General features: G+C 46.8%; 1 protein-coding gene and 1 long non-coding RNA gene across 6 annotated transcripts; one reads left to right on the forward strand and one right to left on the reverse strand.

Moving 5' to 3' along the window:
* Positions 1-1268: 1268 nt before the first annotated feature.
* Positions 1269-11830, reverse strand: LOC136793497 (uncharacterized). Of its 4 annotated transcripts, none has more exons than XR_010838804.1 (3): positions 11732-11830; positions 11215-11369; positions 1269-1665 (listed from the first exon to the last, which is right to left on the reverse strand). It is a non-coding gene; the product is annotated as an uncharacterized lncRNA (long non-coding RNA). The 4 variants fall into 4 exon arrangements; XR_010838806.1 differs by having other exon boundaries at positions 11215-11372; positions 11732-11827; XR_010838805.1 differs by lacking the exon at positions 11732-11830 and adding an exon at positions 11646-11712 and having other exon boundaries at positions 11215-11372.
* Positions 11163-20307, forward strand: PRDX3 (peroxiredoxin 3). 2 transcript variants are annotated; one of them, XM_067024535.1, is made up of 8 exons: positions 11198-11264; positions 12663-12798; positions 13575-13635; positions 14305-14446; positions 15415-15550; positions 16389-16492; positions 18597-18762; positions 19088-20307. In XM_067024535.1, the coding sequence occupies exons 2-8, from the start codon at positions 12751-12753 to the stop codon at positions 19139-19141; spliced, it is 711 nt and encodes a 236-aa protein (XP_066880636.1). In that variant the 5' UTR covers positions 11198-11264; positions 12663-12750; the 3' UTR covers positions 19142-20307. The 2 variants fall into 2 exon arrangements, with proteins under 2 accessions (XP_058908468.1, XP_066880636.1); XM_059052485.2 differs by lacking the exon at positions 13575-13635 and having other exon boundaries at positions 11163-11264.
* The last annotated feature ends 2503 nt before the right edge of the window (positions 20308-22810 follow it).

A 22810-nucleotide genomic window follows, 5' to 3' on the forward strand; every position in this document is an offset into this window, starting at 1 on the left:
ACCCTGAGCCTAATTATCTTTGAGACCTTAATATGAAGCTTTTACTGTCCTAAGATAGGCCAGTGTGGGTAGGTGAATATTTAATTGACCCAATAAAAGGAGGGCATACTTGCTCCTTCCCTGAAGTCTTAGCCAGTCAGTTGTACGCTAAATGAAATCTAACAAATACTCAGAGTTTAAAAAATGTAATGCTTGGCACACATCTCTTTCTTTTAATATACACTTTTAGAAAAAATTTATTTTGGCTGCATTGAGTCTTCGTTGCGGGCTCTTCATTGCAGCAAGTGGGCTTCTCTAGTTGCAGTGCGAGGGCTTAGTTGCGGTAGGTGGGATCTTAGGTCCCTAACTAGGGATCGAACGCAGGCCCCCTGCATTGGGAGCATGGAGTCTTAACCACTGGACCACCAGGGAGGTCCCCAGATCACTTTTTTGACAATTACATAAAATAGAATATAGTATCTAATTTGGAGCAGCTTAATCCCCTCCTGTAGGAGCAAAGGTGTGGGTTCCCTGCCATAGAAATGAGCTTGTGCGGGAACCCAACAGGTTGGAGCACTCATGCCGCTTAGCTGTCATCGTCTCCTCCATAGAGAGAGGATGCCATCTAGCATGAACTCTGGAGAGCTGCAGCCAGCCCCCGCATGGAAAAAGTAAGCCTCAGCTTCCACATTTATGGGCTAAAATGAGGCCATGAGTGTGCTAGGCCACTCAATGCAACGCAAACAGTCCCCACGCGCTGCAAAGGGAATTCTACTTATGAAGTGGTTATTGGGTCATAGAACGTTTCTATTACTTGTATCTCAAGCTCCACAATCCTCATGTGCTCCAGGATCCAACTGGGATTCCAGAGAATTCCCTCCTGTCCAGGCTGCATCTGGCCTCTCTGTGTTTTGGGGGCGTGGGGCGGCGGGGGGACGGTGCGCTTGTTTTTATTAAGGACTCAGGATATTCATTCTATTAAATGGCTGGACCGTAACTCCTTTAACTAGTTGTTCACTGATGAACATTTTTTATTATTACCAATCTTTTGCCATAACAAGGAGATGATTTTTTTTTAAGTTGATGAGTATCTTTTTTCCTTTTGTCATCTACCTTTTAAATTCACATACATTAAAATAAAATTCACTCTTTTTGGTGTTTAGTTCTATGAAATTAGACAAATGCATATACTTGTGTAACACCAACACAGCCAAAATATAGAACAGTTCCATCACTCCCGATGTTTTTTTTTTAAGGAGTAAAGTACTGGTACATACATAATTACATAGATTAACTTTATTATTTTTTTTATTTTATTTATTTATTTTTGGCTGTGTTGGGTCTTCGTTGCTGCGCGTGGGCTTTTCTCTAGTTGTGGCGAGCAGAGGCTACTCTTCATTGCAGTGCGCGGGCTTCTCATTGCGGTAGCTTCTCTCATTGTGGAGCACGGGCTCTAGGCCCACGGGCTTCAGTAATTGCAGCACGCGGGCTCAGTAGTTGCGGTTCACGGGCTCTAGAGCACAGGCTCAGCAGTTGTGGCGCACGGGCTCCGGTGCTCCGCGGCGTGTGGGAGCTTCTTGGACCAGGGATCGAACCCGTGTCCCCTGCATTGGCGGGTGGATTCTCAACCACTGCGCCACCAGGGAAGCCCCACTCCTGATTTTTTTAATGTTCCTTTTTTCTTTCCTAAAAAAAAAAACTGAGTTCCTGAAAAAGTTAAACAGAACTAACACATGATCCAGCAATTCCACTCATAGGTATATACCCCAAGAACTGAAAACTTGTACACAAACGTTTGTAACAGCACTATCACAACAGTCAAAAGGTAGAAACAGGGGACTTCCCTGGAAGTCCAGTGGTTAAGACTCTGTGCTTCCACAGCAGGGGGCATGCGTTCAACCCCTCGTTGGGGAACTAAGATCTCGCATGCCTCGCAGTAAAAAAAAAAGGTGGAAACAATTCAGATGTCCATCAACAGATTAATGGATAAGCAAATTGCGGTGTATCCATACAATGGAATATTATTCAGCCACAAAAAGGAATGAAATATTGATACATGTTGCAAAGTAGATGAACCTTGAAAACATTTTGCTAAGTGAAAGGAGCCAGACATAAAAGGACAAATGTTTTGTGATTCCATTTATACGAAATATCCATAATTCATAGACACAGGAACACAGATTGGTTATCAAGGGCTAGGATAGGGTGAATGGGGGAGGAACTGCTTAATGGGTCTGGGGGTCTATTTTGGGGTGATGAAAATGTTTTGGAACTAAAGGCGGTAGTTCCCCAACATTGTGAATGTACTAAATGTCACTGACCCATTCCCTTTTAAATGGTTAATTTTATGTTGTGTTAATTTTATCTCAATAAAAATATAATTTTTAAATTCAAGTAATAGTTGAGGAATACTTGGATTAGACCTAGTGATTAATAATATTAATATGCTAAACAGCAAATTACAGTTTACAAAGTGCTTTCACCTACCTAACGAGTAGGTAGGTATTATAATTCCAATTTTATAAACAAGGAAATTAAAGAGATATAAAAGGCCGAAGAAATAAAGGATGCATAACCAGAAAGTTGTAGGATTGGGACTCCAAGACCAGTCCCTGGTTCTACGTGCAGCGTTGTTTCCATTCTACTGCTTGATCTTCTAGAATGATAGGAAAGTTGCAGCATTTTTACCATGTGCACTGATCTTGCAGGAAAGAGAGAATATGAGCAGGAGACCTAGAGTCCAGAGAATAGTTGAATGGACAGAGGAAGCCGCAGAGGAGAGGAGGAAGAAAGTAACAAATACAGGACCAGAACATTGGCGAGCTGAGCAAAATTACAAGGGGCGGTGGGCAACAGGCAGGCTGTCTCGCGTCGGGGTGGAGTGTGACTCCTCTGAAGGAAAGAGGCTTTGAGCCATGATAAGCACCCCCGGCTAGGAAATGGCAGATTAGGAGCTTCACTACCCTGCTGACCTGGAGGGGCTGCTCCACTGTCCCCCTCTACTACCCCTCTCATCCTCCCTCCTCTCTGAGATGCTAGTTTCCCATTTGGGAAGGACCAGAGACGAGACAAAAACAAAAGCATCTTTATTTTCAACACAACCTCTTGTCCCACTTCTACTCAACCTCTCCGCCTCTGGCCCCCAGCATCCCAAACCCTTGGGGAAATTAAAAGCAGCTTCTGGGCTTTCCTGGTGGCCCAGTGGTTGAGAGTCCGCCTGCTGATGCGGGGGACGCGGGTTCGTGCCCCGGTCCGGGAAGATCCCACGTGCCGCGGAGCGGCTGGGCCCGTGAGCCATGGCCGCTGAGCCTGCACGTCCGGAGCCTGTGCTCCGCAAAGGGAGAGGCCGCAACAGGGAGTGGCCCGCGTACCGAAAAAAAAAAATAAATAAATAAATTATCATTTGTTACTTCCTTCCTTTCACATTTATTGATCCACTGTTAAGTAGGAAGCATAGTTAGGCACCATGGGATCAGCAAGACCACGAAGATGAGTAAGGCACACAAGTCCTACCTTTAAACAGCTTCTAGGTGCTTTGCACCAACCAGTCATATGCAAGAAACTGGAGTAGAAGATAGATCAACGTGAGAAGTACAGACTGCTGCAGGAAGGATGCTTTAAACTGTTTGGATTCAGTGTTGGCAAAACGTCCTAGAAACTGCCACTTTCACTCATTGTGGAGGTAGTGTAAACTGGCACAGCCCCTCTAGAAGGCAATTTGGCAACACGTAACAAAAATTATAAACACACACACGACCCTTAAAGCAGTTCCACTTCCAGAACTATACCCTAAAGAAATAAGTAAGAACGTGTGCAAAGATTTGGCTACGATGATATATAAAGACACAATATTAGTTATAATATGAAGAAAATTTTGAAACAACACAAATCTCCAACAATATCAGTTTGGTTAAGTAAATTATGGATCAACACTTCAGTGGTCTTCCTGTCAAAAATGTTTAACCTGACTTGAAGGATGAGGAAATATCAAACAAGTGAACTGAGGGACATTCTACAAAAGAGCTAGCCAGTGTCTCTTAAAACAGTGAAGGTCAAGGAAGATCAAGAAAGACTGAGGAACTATTCCAGCCTAAAGGAGGCTAAAAAAACAGGACAACTAAATGTGATGTGATGAGTGATTCTGGATTGGATCATGGAGGGGTGAGGGGGGCTAGTTCTTGATGTAAAGAACACTGTTGGGACAGTTGATGACATTTGAATATGGACAGTGGATTCAATAATAGTGGGTCAGGGCTTCCCTGGTGGCGCAGTGGTTGGGAGTCCGCCTGCTGCTGCGGGGGACGCGGGTTCGTGCCCCGGTCCGGGAGGGTCCCATGTGCCACGGGGCGGCTGGGCCCGTGGGCCATGGCCGCTGGGCCTGCGCGTCCGGAGCCTGTGCTCCACAACGGGAGAGGCCACAGCAGTGAAAGGCCCGCGTACAGCAAAAAAAAAAAAAAAAAAAAATAGTGGGTCAATGTTAACACCCCTGATTTTTTTTTTTTTTTTTTTTTTTTTTACTTTTGGCTGCTTTGGTTCTTTGTTGCTGCACGCGGCCTTCTCTAGTTGCGGCGAGCGGGGGATCCTCCTCATTGCGGTGCGCAGGCTTCTCATTGCAGTGGCCTCTTCCGTTGCAGAGCATGGGCTCTAGGCACGCGGGCTTCAGTAGTTGTGGCACGTGGGCTCAGTAGTTGTGGCTTGCGGGCTCTTGAGCGCAGGCTCAGTAGTCGTGGCGCATGGGCCTAGATGCTCTGCAACATGTGGGATCTCCCCGAACCAGGGCTAGAACCCGTGTCCCCTGCACCGACAGGCAGATTCTCAACCACCGCTCCACAAGGGAAGCCCAACACCCCTGATTTTTATTGTTGTAATATGGTTATTGTATAAGAGAATGTCCTTATTATTAGAAAATATACCCTCAAGTATTGAGGGGCTTTTATTTATTTATTTATCTTAATTTTTCAAAAATTTTTTCTCTTTATTAATTTTATTTATTTATTTATTTTGGCTGTGTTGGGTCTTCGTAGCTGTGCATGGGCTCTCTCTAGTTGCGGCGAGCGGGGGCTACTCTTTGTTGCGGTGCGCAGGCTTCTGATTGTGGTGGCTTCTCTAGTTGTGGAGCATGGGCTCTAGGAGCACGGGCTTCAATAGTTGCAGCACGCGGGCTCGGTAGTTGTGGCACATGGGCTTAGTTGCTCCGCGGCGTGTGGGATCTTCCCGGACCAGGGCTCAAACCCCTGTCCCCTGTATTGGCAGGCGGATTCTTAACCACTGCGCCACCAGGGAAGCCCTTGAGGGGCTTTTAAAAAGTGAATTAGCCAGTTATTCAAGCTGCAAACCAGGAGCGCCACCAGAAATGATTAAGAAAGGAAACATTAGTCAAGTAACAGTTCAAGGGAACAGTAAAAGGTTTGTGATAAAACACAGAGGATTGATCACCAAGAGAATTATGTTGATGATAGCTGTCAAAGGCATTCGGGGAAAGGAGGTGTCAGCTGGGATGCGGGGGGATGTGTAATCAGAAGTGGCTACATATGGTGAGGTTTTTTTTTTTTTTTTTTTTTTTTTTTTTTTGCGGTATGCGGGCCTCTCACTGTTGTGGCCTCTCCCATTGCGGAGCACAGGCTCCGGACACGCAGGCTCAGCGGCCATAGCTCACGGGCCCAGCCGCTCCTTGGCATGTGGGATCTTCCCGGACCGGGGCACGAACCCGTGTCTCCTGCATCGGCAGGCGGACTCTCAACCACTGCGCTACCAGGGAAGCCCTATGGTGAGTTTTTAGCTACATCTTCAACCAGATTCATCTAAATTTGCCAGGAGCCTGCCATGTGCCAGGCACGGTGCTAGGGTATGGGCATGTAACAGTGAGCAAGATGGGTATGGTCCTTGCCCTATTGGGGCTTTTACCTTCTTAGGAGGGAACCCAACAAATACCCAGTAAACAGACAAAGTAATTGTAATTTCCAGTCAAAGGAAACAAACAGGGGCCAAGCAGGTGATAACAGACACGGTCATTAGGGAAGTCCTCTTGGTGAGGATCACAGCTAAGCCATGACCTAAATAAGGAGGAGGAGGTAGCCAGGCATGAGCGGAGAGCAATCCAGTCAAAGAGCACAGCAGGTGCCAAGGTGCAGGCTGGGTGTTGGGGGAAGGAGGAGTGTACCAGCATGGCTGGAGCAGGAATGGGGTGGGATGGGCCCCAGATGAGTGGTCTGAGAGGAGGCAGGGGCACAGACTGTCTAGCGCCCTCTATGAACTGGGGTTTTACTCTCATGAAACGGGAAGCCATTGAAGAGTTTTATGTAGGAGATGAAATGACCTGGTTGGGGTTTGGAGAAGAACCACGGCTGCTGCTGAGGATGAGTAGGAAGGAGGCGGTGAAAGCAGAGAGACTAGGTAGGAAGCTGCAGGGCCCATCACGGGAGGGGGAGGGGAAGCAGGCCGACCAGGGGCAAGGGGGTGGGCCTCGTGCCTGTGCTTTTGCAACGTCTCCAAATAGAGTTCTACGGGCCACTACAGAGAGGCTGACGACTGAGAAGGGTGGCATTCATCCTCTACCTGGCAACCTGGATCCCAGCATGGAGTGAATTACGAATAAATACTTCTACCTAAATCCTGTAATCAGTGTGTGGATAGCGTTCTGTATTACAGTTTTTGTAGTGCCGTGTCCGAGTTTGGGTTCTCCTAGACCTTGAGACTAGGATTCAATGCAAGGAGTTGTCTGGGAGGTGCCAGAAGTGCAGGAAAGCAGCCAGTAAAGGCGTGTTAAGAAACCTCCATGGGAGACCAGCTTAATCCCTGTGGAAACTCTGGGAAACGCACCTCAGCTTGTCTACCCAGGAGCAGGGGAGCTGGGCTATTTTTACACCAACTCTCTCCACCTGGCCACTGTGAGGGCTGCTAGGCAGGGGTTAATTCTCCTAAATTTCTGTCTTTCCACAGGGATGGGTGGTCCGGCCTTCCCCAGTTCTGAAAGGCCTCAACACAGAGATGCAGGTAAGGGCAGTTGGGAATCTCTGGAGTCCAAAGAAGTAGCAGGGCCTGAGGGACACAGAGACATGGGGCAGAATTGTGTGGACTTTGTGTTGGGTTTTCTTTCCCTTTTAAAATAGACCTCACATCATGGAAGTGACCTAAGCCTTTTTGATCACCCAGAGGCCCTAAGAAGCTTTGAAAATTCCAGGGGAGAAATGATGGTGGCCTGGGCTGAGGTGGTGGCAGTGGCGGTGGAGAGAAGACCGTGTATCCTTTGGGTGCTGGTCGGCTGGGATGGTGGGAGGGCGCCCTGAGGCATAGGTTTGAGGAGAGAAAGCAAGAGTTTGGTCTTGTGTTTGGTAAGTCTGGGCTGAGTAAGAGCTATCTGAGTGGAGATGTTGGCAGGCTGGACGGGAGACACAGCTCTAAAAAGGGGATAGGTGGCCGGGTATGGGGAGGGAGGGATGACCGGGGCGGGCACAGAGGATTTTTAGGGCAGTGGACTATTCTGTATGATGCTATAGTAGTGGATACATGCCGCCACATTTGTCCAGACTCATAGGATTTACAACACCAGAGTGAACCCTAATGTAAACTAAGGGTGACAATGACATTATCAATGTAGGTTCATGGCTTGTAACAAATGAACCACCTTGGTGTGGGATGTAGATATGGGAGAGGCTGTGCAGGAGTGGGGACAGGGAGTGAAAGGGAAGTTTTCTGTACTTTCACTAAATTTTGCTGTGAACCTGAAACTGCTCTAAAAAATATCGTCTACTGAATAAAGCGGGGGGACGAGGGAATAGGCAGGGAATAGGCAATAAAGACAGGAGGGGAAAGGCTCAGAAAGAAGCCGAAGTGTGTCGGGGTGGCAGGAGGGGAGCTGCCCTGTGAGTGAACACGAAGTGACCAGGGGCCTACAGCGCACAGGCCCTCCCAACCCAGCCTCACAAGAAGCTTCACAAGAAGCCTGTAAGGTGAGTGTTCCTGCATGGAGACTCTCAGACTTGGGAAGGTGAAACTATCTGTGGGTCCGTGGTTTGTTTTTTTTTTTTTTTTGCTACACCACGTGGCTTGCACGATCTTAGTTCCCCGACCAGGGATCGAACCCACACCCTCGGCAATGAAAGCACAGAGTCCTAACCACTGGACCGCCAGGGAATTCCCCATGGGGTTTTGAACTGAGGACAAGTCGACTCCACCCACTACTCCACTGCCTGCCCTTGAGGAGCTCACCGTGGAGCACACGAGGCCATACAGTGGGAATCCGGGGGATAATGTTCTCAAGAGAGGCCTTTGCTAGCAGACATGGCTCAGTGTTGACACTGCATCTTCCCTGAACCAAGGGGCCCTCGTCAATGGGAAAAGAAGGGGAAAAAAAAAAAGAATGCTTTTTGCCGTGGAAAGAGGAAGAACTCAGCAAAACCCAGAGTAATGTTTGCCATCTCTAATTGTAGCCCTAGTTACCAGAATATTAACTTGTGGTTCAAGGGAGGTATTTTCTTAATCATCACAAAAAGTAGCATATATCTTTTCATTTGCCTTTCCCTCGGCTAGTTCCAAAAATTCTTCTCCCAAACTCAAAAGCAAGAATTTCAGTTATTTTCTACCCTTTTGGTAATGAGGACAAGTTCAGTTTGTCTTTTTCCTTCAGGGGAACAATCTGTGTCCTTGTTGTGACAGCTAGAGAAAACTGAATAAAGAGATGTCTTTTCAGAATGAATGTGGAAAGAACGTTTTGGCCACCATGTCAGCCACTGCTTATTCATTCGTCAAATTTTTCTGAGCAGTTGCTATGAGCCAGGTGCTAGCCTAGCCCTGGGGACCACAGAGCTGAGTAAGACATGAGCTCTACGCTCATGAAGTTCACAGTATGGTTAAGATCTAGAGAAGACTATAGAAAATTCCAATGTGATGTGGCAAGAGCAATGAGAACGAGAAAAATGTGAGAAATGAGAATGAGAAAAGCTTTCTAGGTACCTGCAAGGTTTCTCTAACCCAGACCCATGGGGGAGGTAGTCAGGGAAGGCTTAGCAGAACAGTGCTCAAATACCAATACTAATTAAGATTATCTTTTCTTGGAATGAGCAAGTGGAGGACTCTGCTTATCCTCCCAGGGGAAGTCCTTGGCTGTAGCCTGAGATTTAGCTGAAGGCCACTCACTTTGCAATTCTGAACTGGCTTGAAAGGCTCTAGTATGAAATTCCTTCTGGGCCTCTGGGCCTGAGATTCTAGGTTATTTCATTCCTTTTAGGACAAGGGAGATAAGCTTTAGACAGATATCAGCAGACCAATGCATCCAATGAAGAGTTCTCAGTTCTAATTGTCCCCTCGCCAATGAATCCCTGTGTGACTTGAGGCAAGCTGTTGAACCACAGGCAATCGCTTCAATTTTCTGTTTAGAAAAGAAGTGATAAGCAGTGAAACGTCCTCTCCAATGGCCAAAAGATCTGGGAATTGGGCCGCTGTCTTGGGCCTGTAAGCAGATAAGGTGGAGGGGTCCCTGGAGAAAGAGAACCAGGCATGGCTTTCTTGACCTAACAGAAGGCATTTTTGGCCTAAGCTATTTTGTGATCTAAGCCTGGCCACAGAACTTGCCCTTGAACAGGTCTCAGTAATTAATGATCTAAAGGGAACAGAAGAATGCTGAAACAAATTACTTTATCAGGCAAGAGAAGAAACTATAGCAAAGGTAATACATCAGCTGTAAAGACTTTCAGGTCTGTTTCAATGTTTAAGATTGGCCTGAAGTGTTCAACCACGAGATCAACTGGAACCTAAAGCTTGGACTTGGGGACTTCCCTGGTGGTGCAGTGGTTAAGAATCCACCTGCCAATGCAGGAGACACAGGTTTGATCCTTGGTCCGGGAAGATCCCACATGCCGCGGAGTAACTAAGCCCATGTGCCTCAACTACTGAGCCTGAGCTCTAGAGCCCGCGAGCCACAACTACTGAGCCCGTGTCACAACTACTGAGCCCGTGTGCCACAACTACTGAAGCCCGCATGCTTAGAGCCCATGCTCCACAACAAGAGAAGCCACTGCCATGAGAAGCCTGTGCACCGCAATGAAGAGTAGCCCCTGCTCGCCTCAACTAGAGAAAAGCCTGCGGGCAGCAACGAAGACCCAACACAACCAAAAATAAATATTTTTTAAAATAAATTAATAAATAAATTTTTTTTTAAAAAGCTTGGACTCTTTCTACCACCCAAGCCCCTTCACGAATATGCATGTACCCTTAGCTTAAAACTTCCCCAGTTTTCCTGTTTGAGGAGATACTGCTTTGGGAAAGATCCCTGGTGTTCGCCTTACTTGCTGCAAGTAGTAAATCCTTTCCTCCTCTGGATCTTTGCCTGGGTTGTGTCTTTTGGCTCCACACCTACCAAGAGGCGAACCTGGTTTTTCAGGTAACAGGCCTGGTGTTTGAAAAATACCCACTTAGAATCTACATTTTGTCACACTTACTGTAGGGACGCTGTATGATTTTTATCATGTTTGATGAATTTGCTTCAAAGTACCCTGCTCACCACTGAGAACTTGGCTTTACTAACCAACAGAAAACAAATTTTAGATATGTCCTAATTCTCCCAATTTTGGCAAAAGAAGCCAAAACGGAAGCCCATGCATCATCCTAAAGGTTTTGAGGACAACACAAACCTTGATGTGTCTGACCCACTCATCTTATTAATGGACTAAAATTGCATTAATAATTTTTTTTTTTTTGGCCACGCCATGAAGCACGCTAGATGTTAGTCCTCCGACCAGGGATCACAGCCTGCGCCCCTTGCATAGGGAGCTCAGAGTCTTAACCACTGGACAGCCAGGGAAGTCCCTGCATTAATAATTAATTCTATTTCATCCAGAAGCCACAAGGCTACACCTCTGGCTGAAATAGGAAAGGGATTCTTTTACAGAAACAATAATCCACAGGCTCACAAAACGTAGCAAATATGGAAATATCTATCTTCCCACCTGGATTAGACCTTTTTAGGTTGGGGCGACAAATAGAAATAAAGTGTCGCTTTCCCAAACATGCAGCTACTTAGAAGCTTTAACAGGAATTAGCCCCGTTTGAATCTGGGTCAAGGGACCCGACCACAGGGACGTTTACACGCGGAGGATTCCCCAGAAGGATAGGAGGATGCAGCTCTTCCCCGCCGCGGCTCCGGCCGGGCCCCGCCCCCGCCTACCGAGACCCCGCCCCTAGCCCCCGCCCTCCCTGTAGACCCCGCCTCCTCTGCTTCTCCGTCTTCCCCGTGGGTACCGTGCACCCTGAAGATGGCGGCCGTGGCGGGAAGGTTGCTCCGGACTTCGGTGAGTGGCTGGCGGCGGGGCACAGGCGCGGCTACACTGTGGTGGCTCCGAGAACGTGCTTCCCAGATGGGATCCGGCTCCCCTGCGGCCTTGGGGCTTTTCACCCTGCTTGGAGGATATCGGAGGGTAACGGACCAGAGGCCTCCTCCTCTACGGAAGGCTCCCTGCGCCTGCGCAGAGCCGCCCTTCCCCCACCCCACCCCTCTTGTGGTCCCCTGCCCAAATCCCTTTCGCTCCAGGTCGTGGGTCCCCGGTCCCCTCTCCACCTAAGCATCTGGCTCTCGATGCAGGCGACCTGGCCCCTGGGCCCGGTTCTGTAACCGACTCTGTGACCTCGGACAAGTGACTTCTCCTTTCCGAACCTCAGTTAACTTTCCTCACCTTAGCAAAGAAAGAATGATGTTTCCGTGAGCAGCCTCTTAAATGCTGGATGAAAACCAGAATGCCAAAGTAACCAAAGTGCTTACGTGCAAAAGGCGCTTTTCTCCTCCCCGCCCAGGGCGGTCCCTCCCGTTTTCTCCATGCAAAGCCTAGTACCCTCTTGCTACCCGCCCTCCCTTTCTCGTGGTAGGGTTCAGCGCAGGCTCTTTCTTCTTCCTGAGTCATGCTGGACCCTGAAATTGAGCAAACGTTTCCCTTGAGCCCCGTCCAGACTTTCCCAGAGGCTGAACTTTACTCTACTTGTTTGCTTCTCTGTGGAGCTGGAAGGCCCTTGTCTTTTCTAGGGAAAACCTTGACCATAGTAGAACATACTCAGCAGATCTGCTAGTAAAGGGCTTAATACACAGGGCCTGGCCAAGTTTCCCGGTTTCTGAATCCTCGGTTGCTCTTAAAAGCATGGAGGCTTTATGTTCTTATAATTCTCCTCTGCCTTGCAGTCCTTTTTTTTTTTTCCCCATTCACTAATTTATATATATATTTTTTTAATAAAAATTATATATTTGAGGTGTGCATCATGATTTGATACGTAATGAAATGATTACTACAGTCAAACCAATTGACATATCTCTTCACATAGTTACTTTTTTGTGTGTGATGAGTACACCTGAAATCTACTCTTAACATATTGCCAGCTTCAACACAGTTTTATTAAGTATAGTCAATAAGCTTGTACATTAGATCTCAAGACTTATCCTACATAACTGCAACTTTGTACCCTTTGACCAACATATCTCCCTTTCCTCCTCCCCAACCCCCTTTACAATCTTGAAGTATAAGGAAGCAGAAGGGAATTTTAAGAACATGGAGACTCAATCCATGCTCTTAGAGTTTGGAGTTTGGTATTTTTGTTCACAGGAATAAGGACAGCCGAGGCCACTACTGGCCTGATGCCCTCTCAGCAGGGATTCAGCCACCATTCTGGGAATACTTCCTAATTTAAAGTGTTTCTCCTTTTAGCTTATCCGACACGTGAGTGCCATTCCTTGGGGCATTTCTGCCTCTGCAGCCCTTAGGCCTGCTGCTTCTCAAAGAACGTGCTTGACAGATGCACTGTGGTCTGGTTCTGCTCAAGCAAAATTCGCCTTTAGCACCAGTAAGTGTTGTTATGCTTTGGTTTGAACCAGAAAATGGCAACATCTGTCGTCTCTGAACGGGGTCTCTGAACCCTGGCGGTATATTAGACTCACCTGGGGAGCTTTTGCAACCATACCTCTGCCCCAGTCCCACCCCAAACAAGATGAGTCAGTCTCTGGGGTGAGACCAGAACATCAGTGTTTTTTTAAAGCTCACCAAGTGATTCTGATGTGCAGCCAAGGGTTGAGAATCACTGAGGCAATCTGCCCTTGTGTCACATTTTCGTGTTGGTTCCAGAGGTTTTAATCCCCTGTGGTGAGGAACTTGGAAGTGGGGTGAGAACACTCAGAGACCTCTGGGCCTGCCATGTGTGAAGGGGTGTGAGCTGACTGGGGACTGACAGTGCGGCTCCTCTAAAGGCTTTTGCATTCAAACTTGTGGACTGGCTCCACTTGGCCACGTTAGGCCAGTCTAATGGACTGCTTCATGATCTGAGTGACGCACAGCCATTTCTTGAGATTTATACTCCATTCTCTAGAATATGAGGTTTGCCAAGTACACCCTCAGATATTTGAAAATGCCTCCTTTAGATCTGTCGCACCATTTAAAAAGAGTGTATTTAACATGTAATAGTTTGGGGGGATGTACTTTAGCAAACCCTTTGTTTGTGGGTGAAATGTTCTAAAAAATTTTACAATTTTACTTCCTCGGAGCTTTAAGAAATTTCTGGTAGCGATTTGATGCCACAGGTTTAAAACTTTCCTTGTCACCTGTCCCAAACCCCCCTCCCAACAGCTCCTCCTGTTGCTGAAGCCAGACATCTTGACCCTTGGCCTCCTTTGTCCCACCTTCCCAGGTAGAAGCATGTCCTCTCCAATTCTGACACAGCTCTTACATCCTTTCCTTTCTTTCTGTTCCTTCTGCCGTACCCTTTCCCTCCACACCTCTCACTTAGATGCCTGCAGTCCCCTCCTAACATTAGGCTCCCCCCTCCCTGCTTCTCTTACTCTCGCCTGCAGACTGATCTTCCTAAGAACAGCTGACGCATCATCATTCATCTCCTACGCGAAAGCTTCCGGTGATTCCTGTATCTCTTCTTTTAAGAACAGATTCATCGGTCTGATATATAAGGGTCCTTGCAGCATGGCCTTCACCAGCCTTGCTTTGTCTCCCACACGTCTTCCCTCCATGCACACCTGCTCTCTATATCAAGCTCTGCCACGGGCTGTTCCCCACACCTGCCCTGTTCTTGGCAAAATCCGAACCATACTTAGAATCCACCTCCAGGCTCATATTGTCCTTAATTCTATGTTCATTCCATCCCTCCTGTCTCCTGTCTTTTTAGTTTCCACAGTCTTGAATTTGTGTACAGTCTAGCACTATGAAAAGAGAAAAAATTACCTAAGATGTACAATTGAACTGAACTTTTAATTATACTATTACTTACTGTGAGAGGATTAAATAAAATCAGATTAAGTGCTTGGCTTAACAAATGAACTATGTGTGTGTTATGTTTGGTTTTCAGGTCCCTCATGCCCTGCCCCTGCCGTCACCCAGCATGCACCCTATTTTAAGGGTACAGCTGTTGTCAATGGAGAGTTCAAAGAAATAAGCCTTGATGACTTTAAGGGGAAATATTTAGTGCTCTTCTTCTATCCTTTGGATTTGTAAGTGTATTTTCTGTGATGCTTTAATGTCGTCCTGAGAGCAAGCAGAGATCCCTGCCTCCCCGCTGACATTGCCTGGCTCTAGTTACTCTTGTCAAGGGGAGGGTTGCTGCTGACCCTTTATCACTGATGGCCTTGTTGATACAGTTTGCATCTGTAGCTAATTTACAAGTGATAAATATAGGGGGTGAAGTGGCATTCCTCTTAATGGGGCAGCGGTTTAATGTGGCTCTGTTTTATGTATGTACTCTGGAGTAGTGGTTCCTGTAAGCCGTCTGTGAGGAAGTTTTCACTGGTTCGGGGGAAAATGAGAAAAGGATAAAATGAATTTTCTCATGAAGCTACTTTATCTAGATAAAATTTTGTCTTTATTCTTGGACTATGCCTCCCCACCCCCATTTTTTAATATGATTCTTAAATAGAAAGGTGATAAATCTTTTTTTTTTTTTTTTTTTACACTGGAGTATCATTGTGACCAGGAGTCCAGTGAGGATGGTTAGCCATTTTGCCTTTCTCACCTTTAAGCAAAGTGAACTAGTTTTGTTTTTTTTTAAAAAAAAATTATTTATTTATTTATTTTATTTTTGGCTGCGTTGGATCCTCATTGCTGCGCACGGGCTTTCTCTGGTTGCGGCGAGCAGGTTTCTCACTGCGGTGGCTTCTCTTGTTGTGGAGCACGGGCTCTAGGCTCGCAGGCTTCAGTAGTTGCAGCACGCAGACTCAGTAGTTGTGCCTCATGGGCTCTAGAGCACAGGCTCAGTAGTTGAGGCACATGGGCTTAGTTGCTCTGTGGCATGTGGGATCTTCCCGGCCCAGGGCTCGAACCCATGTCCCCTGCATTGGCAGGCGGATTCTTAACCACTGTGCCACCAGGGAAGTCTCTGAACTAGTTTTTAGACACCTTTTGTTCAGATTTTAAAGCCTTGTTTTTCAATTCTCTGATGAAAATTTCTACCCTTTTTCCCTAGCACCTTTGTGTGTCCTACAGAAATTATTGCTTTCAGTGACAAAGCCAATGAATTTCACGATGTGAACTGTGAAGTCGTTGCAGCGTCAGTGGATTCCCACTTCACCCACCTGGCCTGGATAAACACACCAAGGAAGGTATAAACATCATTCACGCTGTGTCTGCACTTGTGATCTTAAAAACTCAAATGATCCCATTAAAGACCAACGTAGAAGTTGTTAAAGCATAACTAGTCTGAAATGGGCTATTTGTCAGGCCTAACCTACTGGCAAATTCTGTTAAACTCTACCCATATCTCCTTTAACATTGCATGTATTTACTCCCCACTGCACTTGTATTTTCCAGAGTACAAACAGTAACAGAGAACAGACTCTGCAGGGCAGGGGAACAGCTGGGGTCCATTGCCTCCCCTTTCACCTATACCCTGTAGATCCCCGGGACCCTGCGAGCCGTGTGGGACAGTGATTAAGTGTTCTGATTTCACTGCTCTCCACGATCAGTATTCTTGCCTAGAAACTAGCTTGGGAGAATCAAAATTTCTAGCTATGCTGCTGGACTATCTATCAAATTATTCAAAGTACTCTTCTTTTTTTTTTTAAACTGTTCCATTTTTATGCTTCAGAAATTAATCTTCAACCAAAAGGATACTGTAAGAATTAGAAAAAGAAAGGTCTGTAGTATCAGCTGGGTTTAAATCCTGCCTCTGCCCCTTTCTAGCTGTGACCTGGAACCAGTTATTTAACCCTTGTGTGTCTCAGTTTCCTCATCTGTACAGTGGTGGTGATGATAGTAGCTACTCCAGGATGCTTGGAGGAGGGAGGGAGACAACAGAAGGAGCTTAGAGCAGCGCTCGGAGCATTGTCGGTGCTCAGTTACTGCTGTCCGCTGCCACCGTCAGCCAGACATCGCGTTGCCTGGCTGAGGATGCTGCGGGAGCCACAGTACAACCAACAGCCCTGTTTGCATTTTTATTAGAATGGCGGTTTGGGCCACATGCACATCGCACTCTTGTCAGATTTGACTAAACAGATTTCCCGAGACTACGGTGTGCTGTTAGAAGGTCCCGGCCTTGCACTACGGTAAGATCCGTTTCTTATGAACTTAAAGTTGGTTTTCCTGTTTAGCATCATCCTACTTCATAGGGGATTTATAGACACCTTGGTAGGAAATGTTTAGAACCCCAGATCCTTAATTTGTCTTTTAATAAGCACTGATGGACGCCTCCTGCAAGGGTCGGCAGTCTTTCAGAAATGGCTGAGACGTGTGCCCCCTGCGTCACCCTGGGCCTCTTTCTGAAGGAGGATCTCATGTCCTGATGGTCACACTTGCTCCACTCTCCCTGACTGTCCGGGAGCCACTCCTGGCGGTGAAGCCATCAGACTGTTTGGAGATGGGGTGTGGGGGCGGTGGGGGGGCTCCCAGCAAGGGTAGGAGTCAGTTTTCTGGAATGGTTAGGATCTTGTACAAGCACTGGAACCAGACCGGAGTTTGAATTTATTTAAACTCAGCTACTTAATAGCCGTATGACTTTGAGCAAGATATTTAACCTCTTTGAGTCCCATTTTTCCTGTAACTAAAATGAGAATGTACCTCCCACGTTGGTTGTGAGGATTAAATAAGGTGAGGCAGCTACAGAGTTTTTGGCACAGGTTCTAGTACCTGTCCCAGCCTGTCAGCCTTGCTGGGAGGGATGAGAACTTAAGCCTTAGAACTGGCGTCTTGATGGCTGCTGAATGAAGGAGGGATTGGGCAAAACTTTACCTCCAGGAAGGAAGCGAGAACCCCACTTTGATGCGCCTCACAGTTTTTGCTGGGGGCCGGCTTGAACCCGCCCACCTGCTTGCTCTTGTAGCTGACGTCTGGCCTGCCTGGGTTACACCTGAAATTTTAGCTCCGGGAGCCACCTTGGAGCTTGCGCCTTTCTGACTCCAAGGGGATTACGGTCTTCCTTTAATAAACTAAAGCCTAGCTTTGACAGAGGTGGCATGGGAAGGAGAAGAGCGCTGGCATTTTCCTCCCAGGATCCCCTCCCCTGTAGAGTCGTGCTAATTTTGCAGTTACCTCCCTACTGGTCGAGTCTGACTTGTAAGATAAGGCTTTCTTTCTGGAGTCTGTGGGCCCTGATCCATCCTAGCTCTGCGTCTGCATCTAAACGGTGGACTCTACCTTGGCTCCCCCCTGCAGGGCCATGCACCAGGACCCCTTAGCCTCAAAGCCTAGACCCCCAAAGGCCAGACCCAGGGAGGGAGAACCACCTTTTTATCTTCCGAGCTTTCTCTAACTTGCCTTTTTCCTGAGTGATTAACACTTGGAATGCCACACCCTTTTAAAGATGGATGTTAAAAACCTAGGAGTTTTATGACATCTGCATATGTCATAGTAACACCAGCGCTCATATGGAAGATGAGCACAGACCCCAGGGTGGGTCCCCGCATTACACTGCTGGCAAGTGGTAAAGAATGATGGGCTTGGACAATCTGACAATAAAAATAATAACTATAAGTGATTGAAACACATCACATATATTTAAATCGATGATTTGAAGAGTTCCAGGGAACCAATTCATTATTTTGAAAACTATTAATAATGGAATAGTACTAAGCACTCATTCTGTCTTTGCTGTACAAACTGTACCTCAGGGTAACCAAAATAAATACAAGTGATGGGCTTGGTTTTTCCTTTAGTTTTCTGCTCTGCATAGCCTCAAGGCCAGTAAATTTTCCCAGGGGATTTTTTCCCCCCTCTACGTAAGAATTCACTCATTTCGTAAGTACTTACTGGATACAGATAAAATACATCTCTGTCCCTTCCCAATTGCCTATGGTTTCTTGCCGAGATTTGATGCAGCAGCCCAAAGAATGCTTACTACATCACTAATAAGAAGTCTTCGCTCTCTGTAGTTCAGTGACTTACAGATTCTGCGACATACAGGTCACATTTGTGAATGTGACCATACTGCCTGTTTTCCATGGTGGCCTTGTCCAGTCCTGTCTTTGTTAAAGCATCTGTCATCAATAAGAGATGATAAGCTGTTTGTATAGCAAGGAAAACCCCATTTTTAAGCATATGATACGGTTTAATAAATGCTCTATCAAGGATAATTAAAGACAAAAAGGGGTAGAAGTTAGAGTCTTTCTAGCTCTGGTAATGTCGCGATACTGATGATGATAAATTCTGATGCAGAGGTCTCTTCATAATTGACCCCAACGGAGTCATCAAGCATTTGAGCGTCAATGATCTCCCAGTGGGCCGAAGCGTGGAAGAGACCCTCCGCTTGGTGAAGGCATTCCAGTTTGTAGAAACCCATGGAGAAGTCTGCCCAGCCAACTGGACACCAGATTCTCCTACAGTAGGTTTCTTTTCCAAAAGCAATGGGACCCCAGCAGATGGTCCCAGGTCCTCACTGCCTCAAGGGCTGCTGGCCTGGAATATCCACGAAAGAAGCCCACCCTTGGAGCAAGGGTGTAGATGGCGTGCAAATGGGTGAAGCTGGTGCAGGTGGGGGTGGGACCAGGCACCAGGCAGGCTGTTAATGTAAGTTTCATCCAGGTATTTTAAAGGAAACAGACCAATCTTTAAAAAGTTAAAGAACTTTAGATTAAAAATTGGGGGCTTTCAACTCACTTTTGAGATCATAAAGTCACTTACCCAGTGAAATGTTTTTGTATTTTCAGATAAAGCCTCATCCGACTGCTTCCAAAGAATACTTTGAGAAGGTAAATCAGTAGACCATCCCATGTGCACCTGCAGCTTCCCACGCCAGAAAAGAACCACAGCTGGAACTCACTTTTAGCATTTCAAAGATTATTATTTATAGAAGGCAAAAAAACAATTATGCTTGTATTCATAAATATTACTCTAAATGTTTTGTTTTTGTAACATTGGCCAAGGCTTTTAAAATGTGCTTAGTTACTAACGTAAGGAGTCCTTTACTGGCAGTGTATGGATGGATGGCTAGCTGCTACGGAATGTGCAGTTCCCCTCTTTCTTGGATCATGTCTTCAAAGGGAAAAGGAAACAACTCTTCTTTATCAGCCTTACTTGAACCTTTGTGTACACTAGAGTAGTATGACAGGTATCAAAAGCTTCTGATCAAGGGTCCTGAAATTTTCTTCTTGAGTTTCTTTGTATTAAACTGAATTTTCTTTTAAGATCATAGTTTTAAGTTGTTAGCATCAATGGTCTAATTTAACACTTGCAGGACTTCCCTGGTGGTCCAGTGGTTAAGACTCTGCTTCCAATGCAGGGGGCGTGGGTTTGATCCCTGGTCAGGGAACTAAGATCCCACATACCATGCAGTGTGGCCAGAAAAAAACAGAAAAACAAAAAAAAACACTTGCAATGAATGTGTATGTGATTGAAGCAGATGTGAATCATGCTTTTTAAAAAACCACCTACAGGGCTTCCCTGGTGGTGCAGTGGTTGAGAATCCGCCTGCCGATGCAGGGGACACGGGTTCGTGCCCCGGTCTGGGAAGATCCCACATGCCGCGGAGCGGCTAGGCCCGTGAGCCATGGCCACTGAGCCTGCGCGTCCGGAGCCTGTGCTCCGCAATGGGAGAGGCCCCAACAGTGAGAGGCCCGCGTACCACAAAAAAAAAAACCAAAAAAAAAAACCCACCTACAGTGGCCAAGTGACTTAACTGATCATGCATGTTCCCCAGTCCTGAGATTTATACTTTATATAGTTATTTTACTTATTTTGTTAGCTGACTTAGTGCCTACATACATTTCTAATATTTATTGGGCATAATTATAAAGGATAATTATTGAATCCAGGGATTGCATTTTGAATTTGAATCATTCATGCATTTGAATCATTGTAATTATTTTCTTTCCTGAAGTGTTCAATGTAAAAAAATATAATAAAAAATAAACATTTTAAAGTACTTGTATTTTTAACACCATTAATTTATTGGTTCATCTTATGCTGTGGGACTCTAGTTTTCCTTCTCTGATTATATCAACAAACATTTATTGAACATTTAACTCAGTGGCTACAAAGATGAATAAGGTGCTGGCTCCACATCCAAGGAACTCAGTTTAGGGGGCAAAAGAAATATGGAAGCATTTGTTAATTTTAATAAATCCTGGAGTTCCTACCATATACTACGTACTATTTTGGAGGCAAGAGAGTGAACAAAAAAGACACACCCCTTCCTTTATGCACTTAAATTCTAGAGGGAATAAACATAATAAAAATACATAGGGGGGCTTCCCTGGTGGCACAGTGGTTGAGAATCTGCCTGGCAGTGCAGGGGACACGGGTTCGAGCCCTGGTCTGGGAAGATCCCACATGCCACGGAGCAACTGGGCCCATGAGCCACAATTACTGAGCCTGTGTGTCTGGAGCCTGTGCTCCACAACAAGAGAGGCCACAATGGTGAGGCCCACGCACCGCGATGAAGAGTTGCCCCCGCTCGCCACAACTAGAGAAAACCCTCGCACAGAAACGAAGACCCAACACAGCCATAAATTAATTAATTAATTAATTTAAAAAAAAAAAATACATAGGGGGACTTCCCTGGGGGTCCAGTGGTTAAGACTCCACACTTCCACTGCAGAGGGCTTGGGTTCAGTCCCTGGTGGGGTAACTAAGTTCCCACATGTCTTGTGGCACGGCCAAAAAAAAAAAAAAAAACATAGGATGTTTGGAAGGACAATAAAGTGGAGCAAGGGACTATAGAGCAGAGTGTTGCAGGTGTGTTCTAAAAGGGTTTCGGGGAGTCAGTCTCTCCAGGTCTGTTTTCTCATCTGTAAAATGAGGACTGTAATTGTACCTATCTTAGGGTTGTGATGATCAAATAAGGTAAAACATGTAGGTGAGGGAGTAAGGAAGATAAGGTTCTAGGCAAAGGGCATGGCAGGTGCAAAGGCCCTGAGGCAAGGGTCGACTTGGGGTGGGTGAAGAATTGAAGGGCTATGTGACCAGAGCTGTGAAGGAGAAGCATGATAATGGGGAGCCCAGAGTGCTTTATGGGCAAGCTAAGGACTTTGGATTCTATTCTGAGATGGGAAATGTCAGGAATGTTCTTGAGAAGAGTTACATCAACTTGTTCTAAGAGGATCACTCTGGCTCCTTTGTTAAGGCTAGACAGTCCAGAGAGGGAAGCAGGTCAGGTGGGCTGGATCTGTGACATACTTGCAGGTAGAGCCAGCAGGATAATACAGGTGTGCTAAACTGTGGTACAATAGATACATTCCTGGGGCATAGAACACTGGGGAACAGTGAGGAGGGGGCACCTAACCCAGCTATGGGCATCAAGGAGGTCTTCCTGGAGGACGAGATAAGTCTTGAAGGCTACAGAAAAGTGAGCCAAGTGAGCTGAGCTAAAGTGGGAGGCGAGAGGCCACATGGGCCTCTGTTCTGGTTTCATGTTCCCAGAGGGGGAGGCAAAGCAAGGGAGGGCAAAGGCCAGCTGCCTGCAAGTGGCCCAGACTGAGCCAGCACTGTTAGGGCTTTTACATGTTTTATCTCATTGGATCCACAACAAAAACAAAATAGGTACAATTACTGTCATCATTTTACAGATGAGAAGGTAGATTTGGAGATATTGATTTGACCAGGGTCACAGAACCAAATAATGGATGGTGCTGGGTCCCCAACCCAGGACTCCTGAGGAGCCCCCTGAACACCCCGAACATCCACACGTCTTCCACAAACACACATAACCCCACCCACCCCAGTGCTGGGGAATGGGGTGGAAGGCGGAAGGAAGGCACGTTTTTCTCTGCAAATGGTTCCTACCTGATCTGGTATCCGACAGAAGGAGCTGGATTTGCCCCAGCGCTGGAGAAAAACCCTTGGGTAGAGAGAGAGAGTGTGCACTGAAATCAAGGCCAGGTTCACGGGCTGGCGGCAGGGCCTGACACTTAACTTAAGAGGGGCCCCGGGGCTTGATTTAATGCTCTGATGTCGACTTTTGAAAATTCACAGTCTTTTTTTAATAAGGGGCGCCACGTTTTCATTTTTCACTGGGCCACAGAAATTATGTAGCGAGTCCTGACTACCCCTGATCCCGTGTACGCTGGACTTTAGGTGCAATTGAAGGGATTTTCGAGGGTGATATCCAAAAAGCCTGTGCTGGGGGGTGGGGGGGACGCTGCAGGAGCGCAGGGCGAGGCTGTGGAAGGCGCCACACGCCACCTGATCGGGTCTTCGCGGTAGGTATCGTGATCTGGGGGTTCCATAGGTGACCCCTTTAGGCCTGGAGGCGATCAGCCTACCCGAAAGGGCAGAGCAAGGGTGGGAGGCCTTGACCTGTGGGAGAGGTGGGCTCACGGCAACAGCGGGCGCGCGGGGCCCGGGGCGCTGGAGCGTGGTAACACCGAGCAGCGGCCGCGCGGGGCCCCGGGCGCCGGAACAGCCGGCGCGTGATGCGCAGGAGCGGCGGGCGC

The sequence above is a fragment of the Kogia breviceps genome, chromosome 2, assembly GCF_026419965.1.
Source record: "Kogia breviceps isolate mKogBre1 chromosome 2, mKogBre1 haplotype 1, whole genome shotgun sequence".
NCBI lineage: Eukaryota > Metazoa > Chordata > Mammalia > Artiodactyla > Physeteridae > Kogia > Kogia breviceps.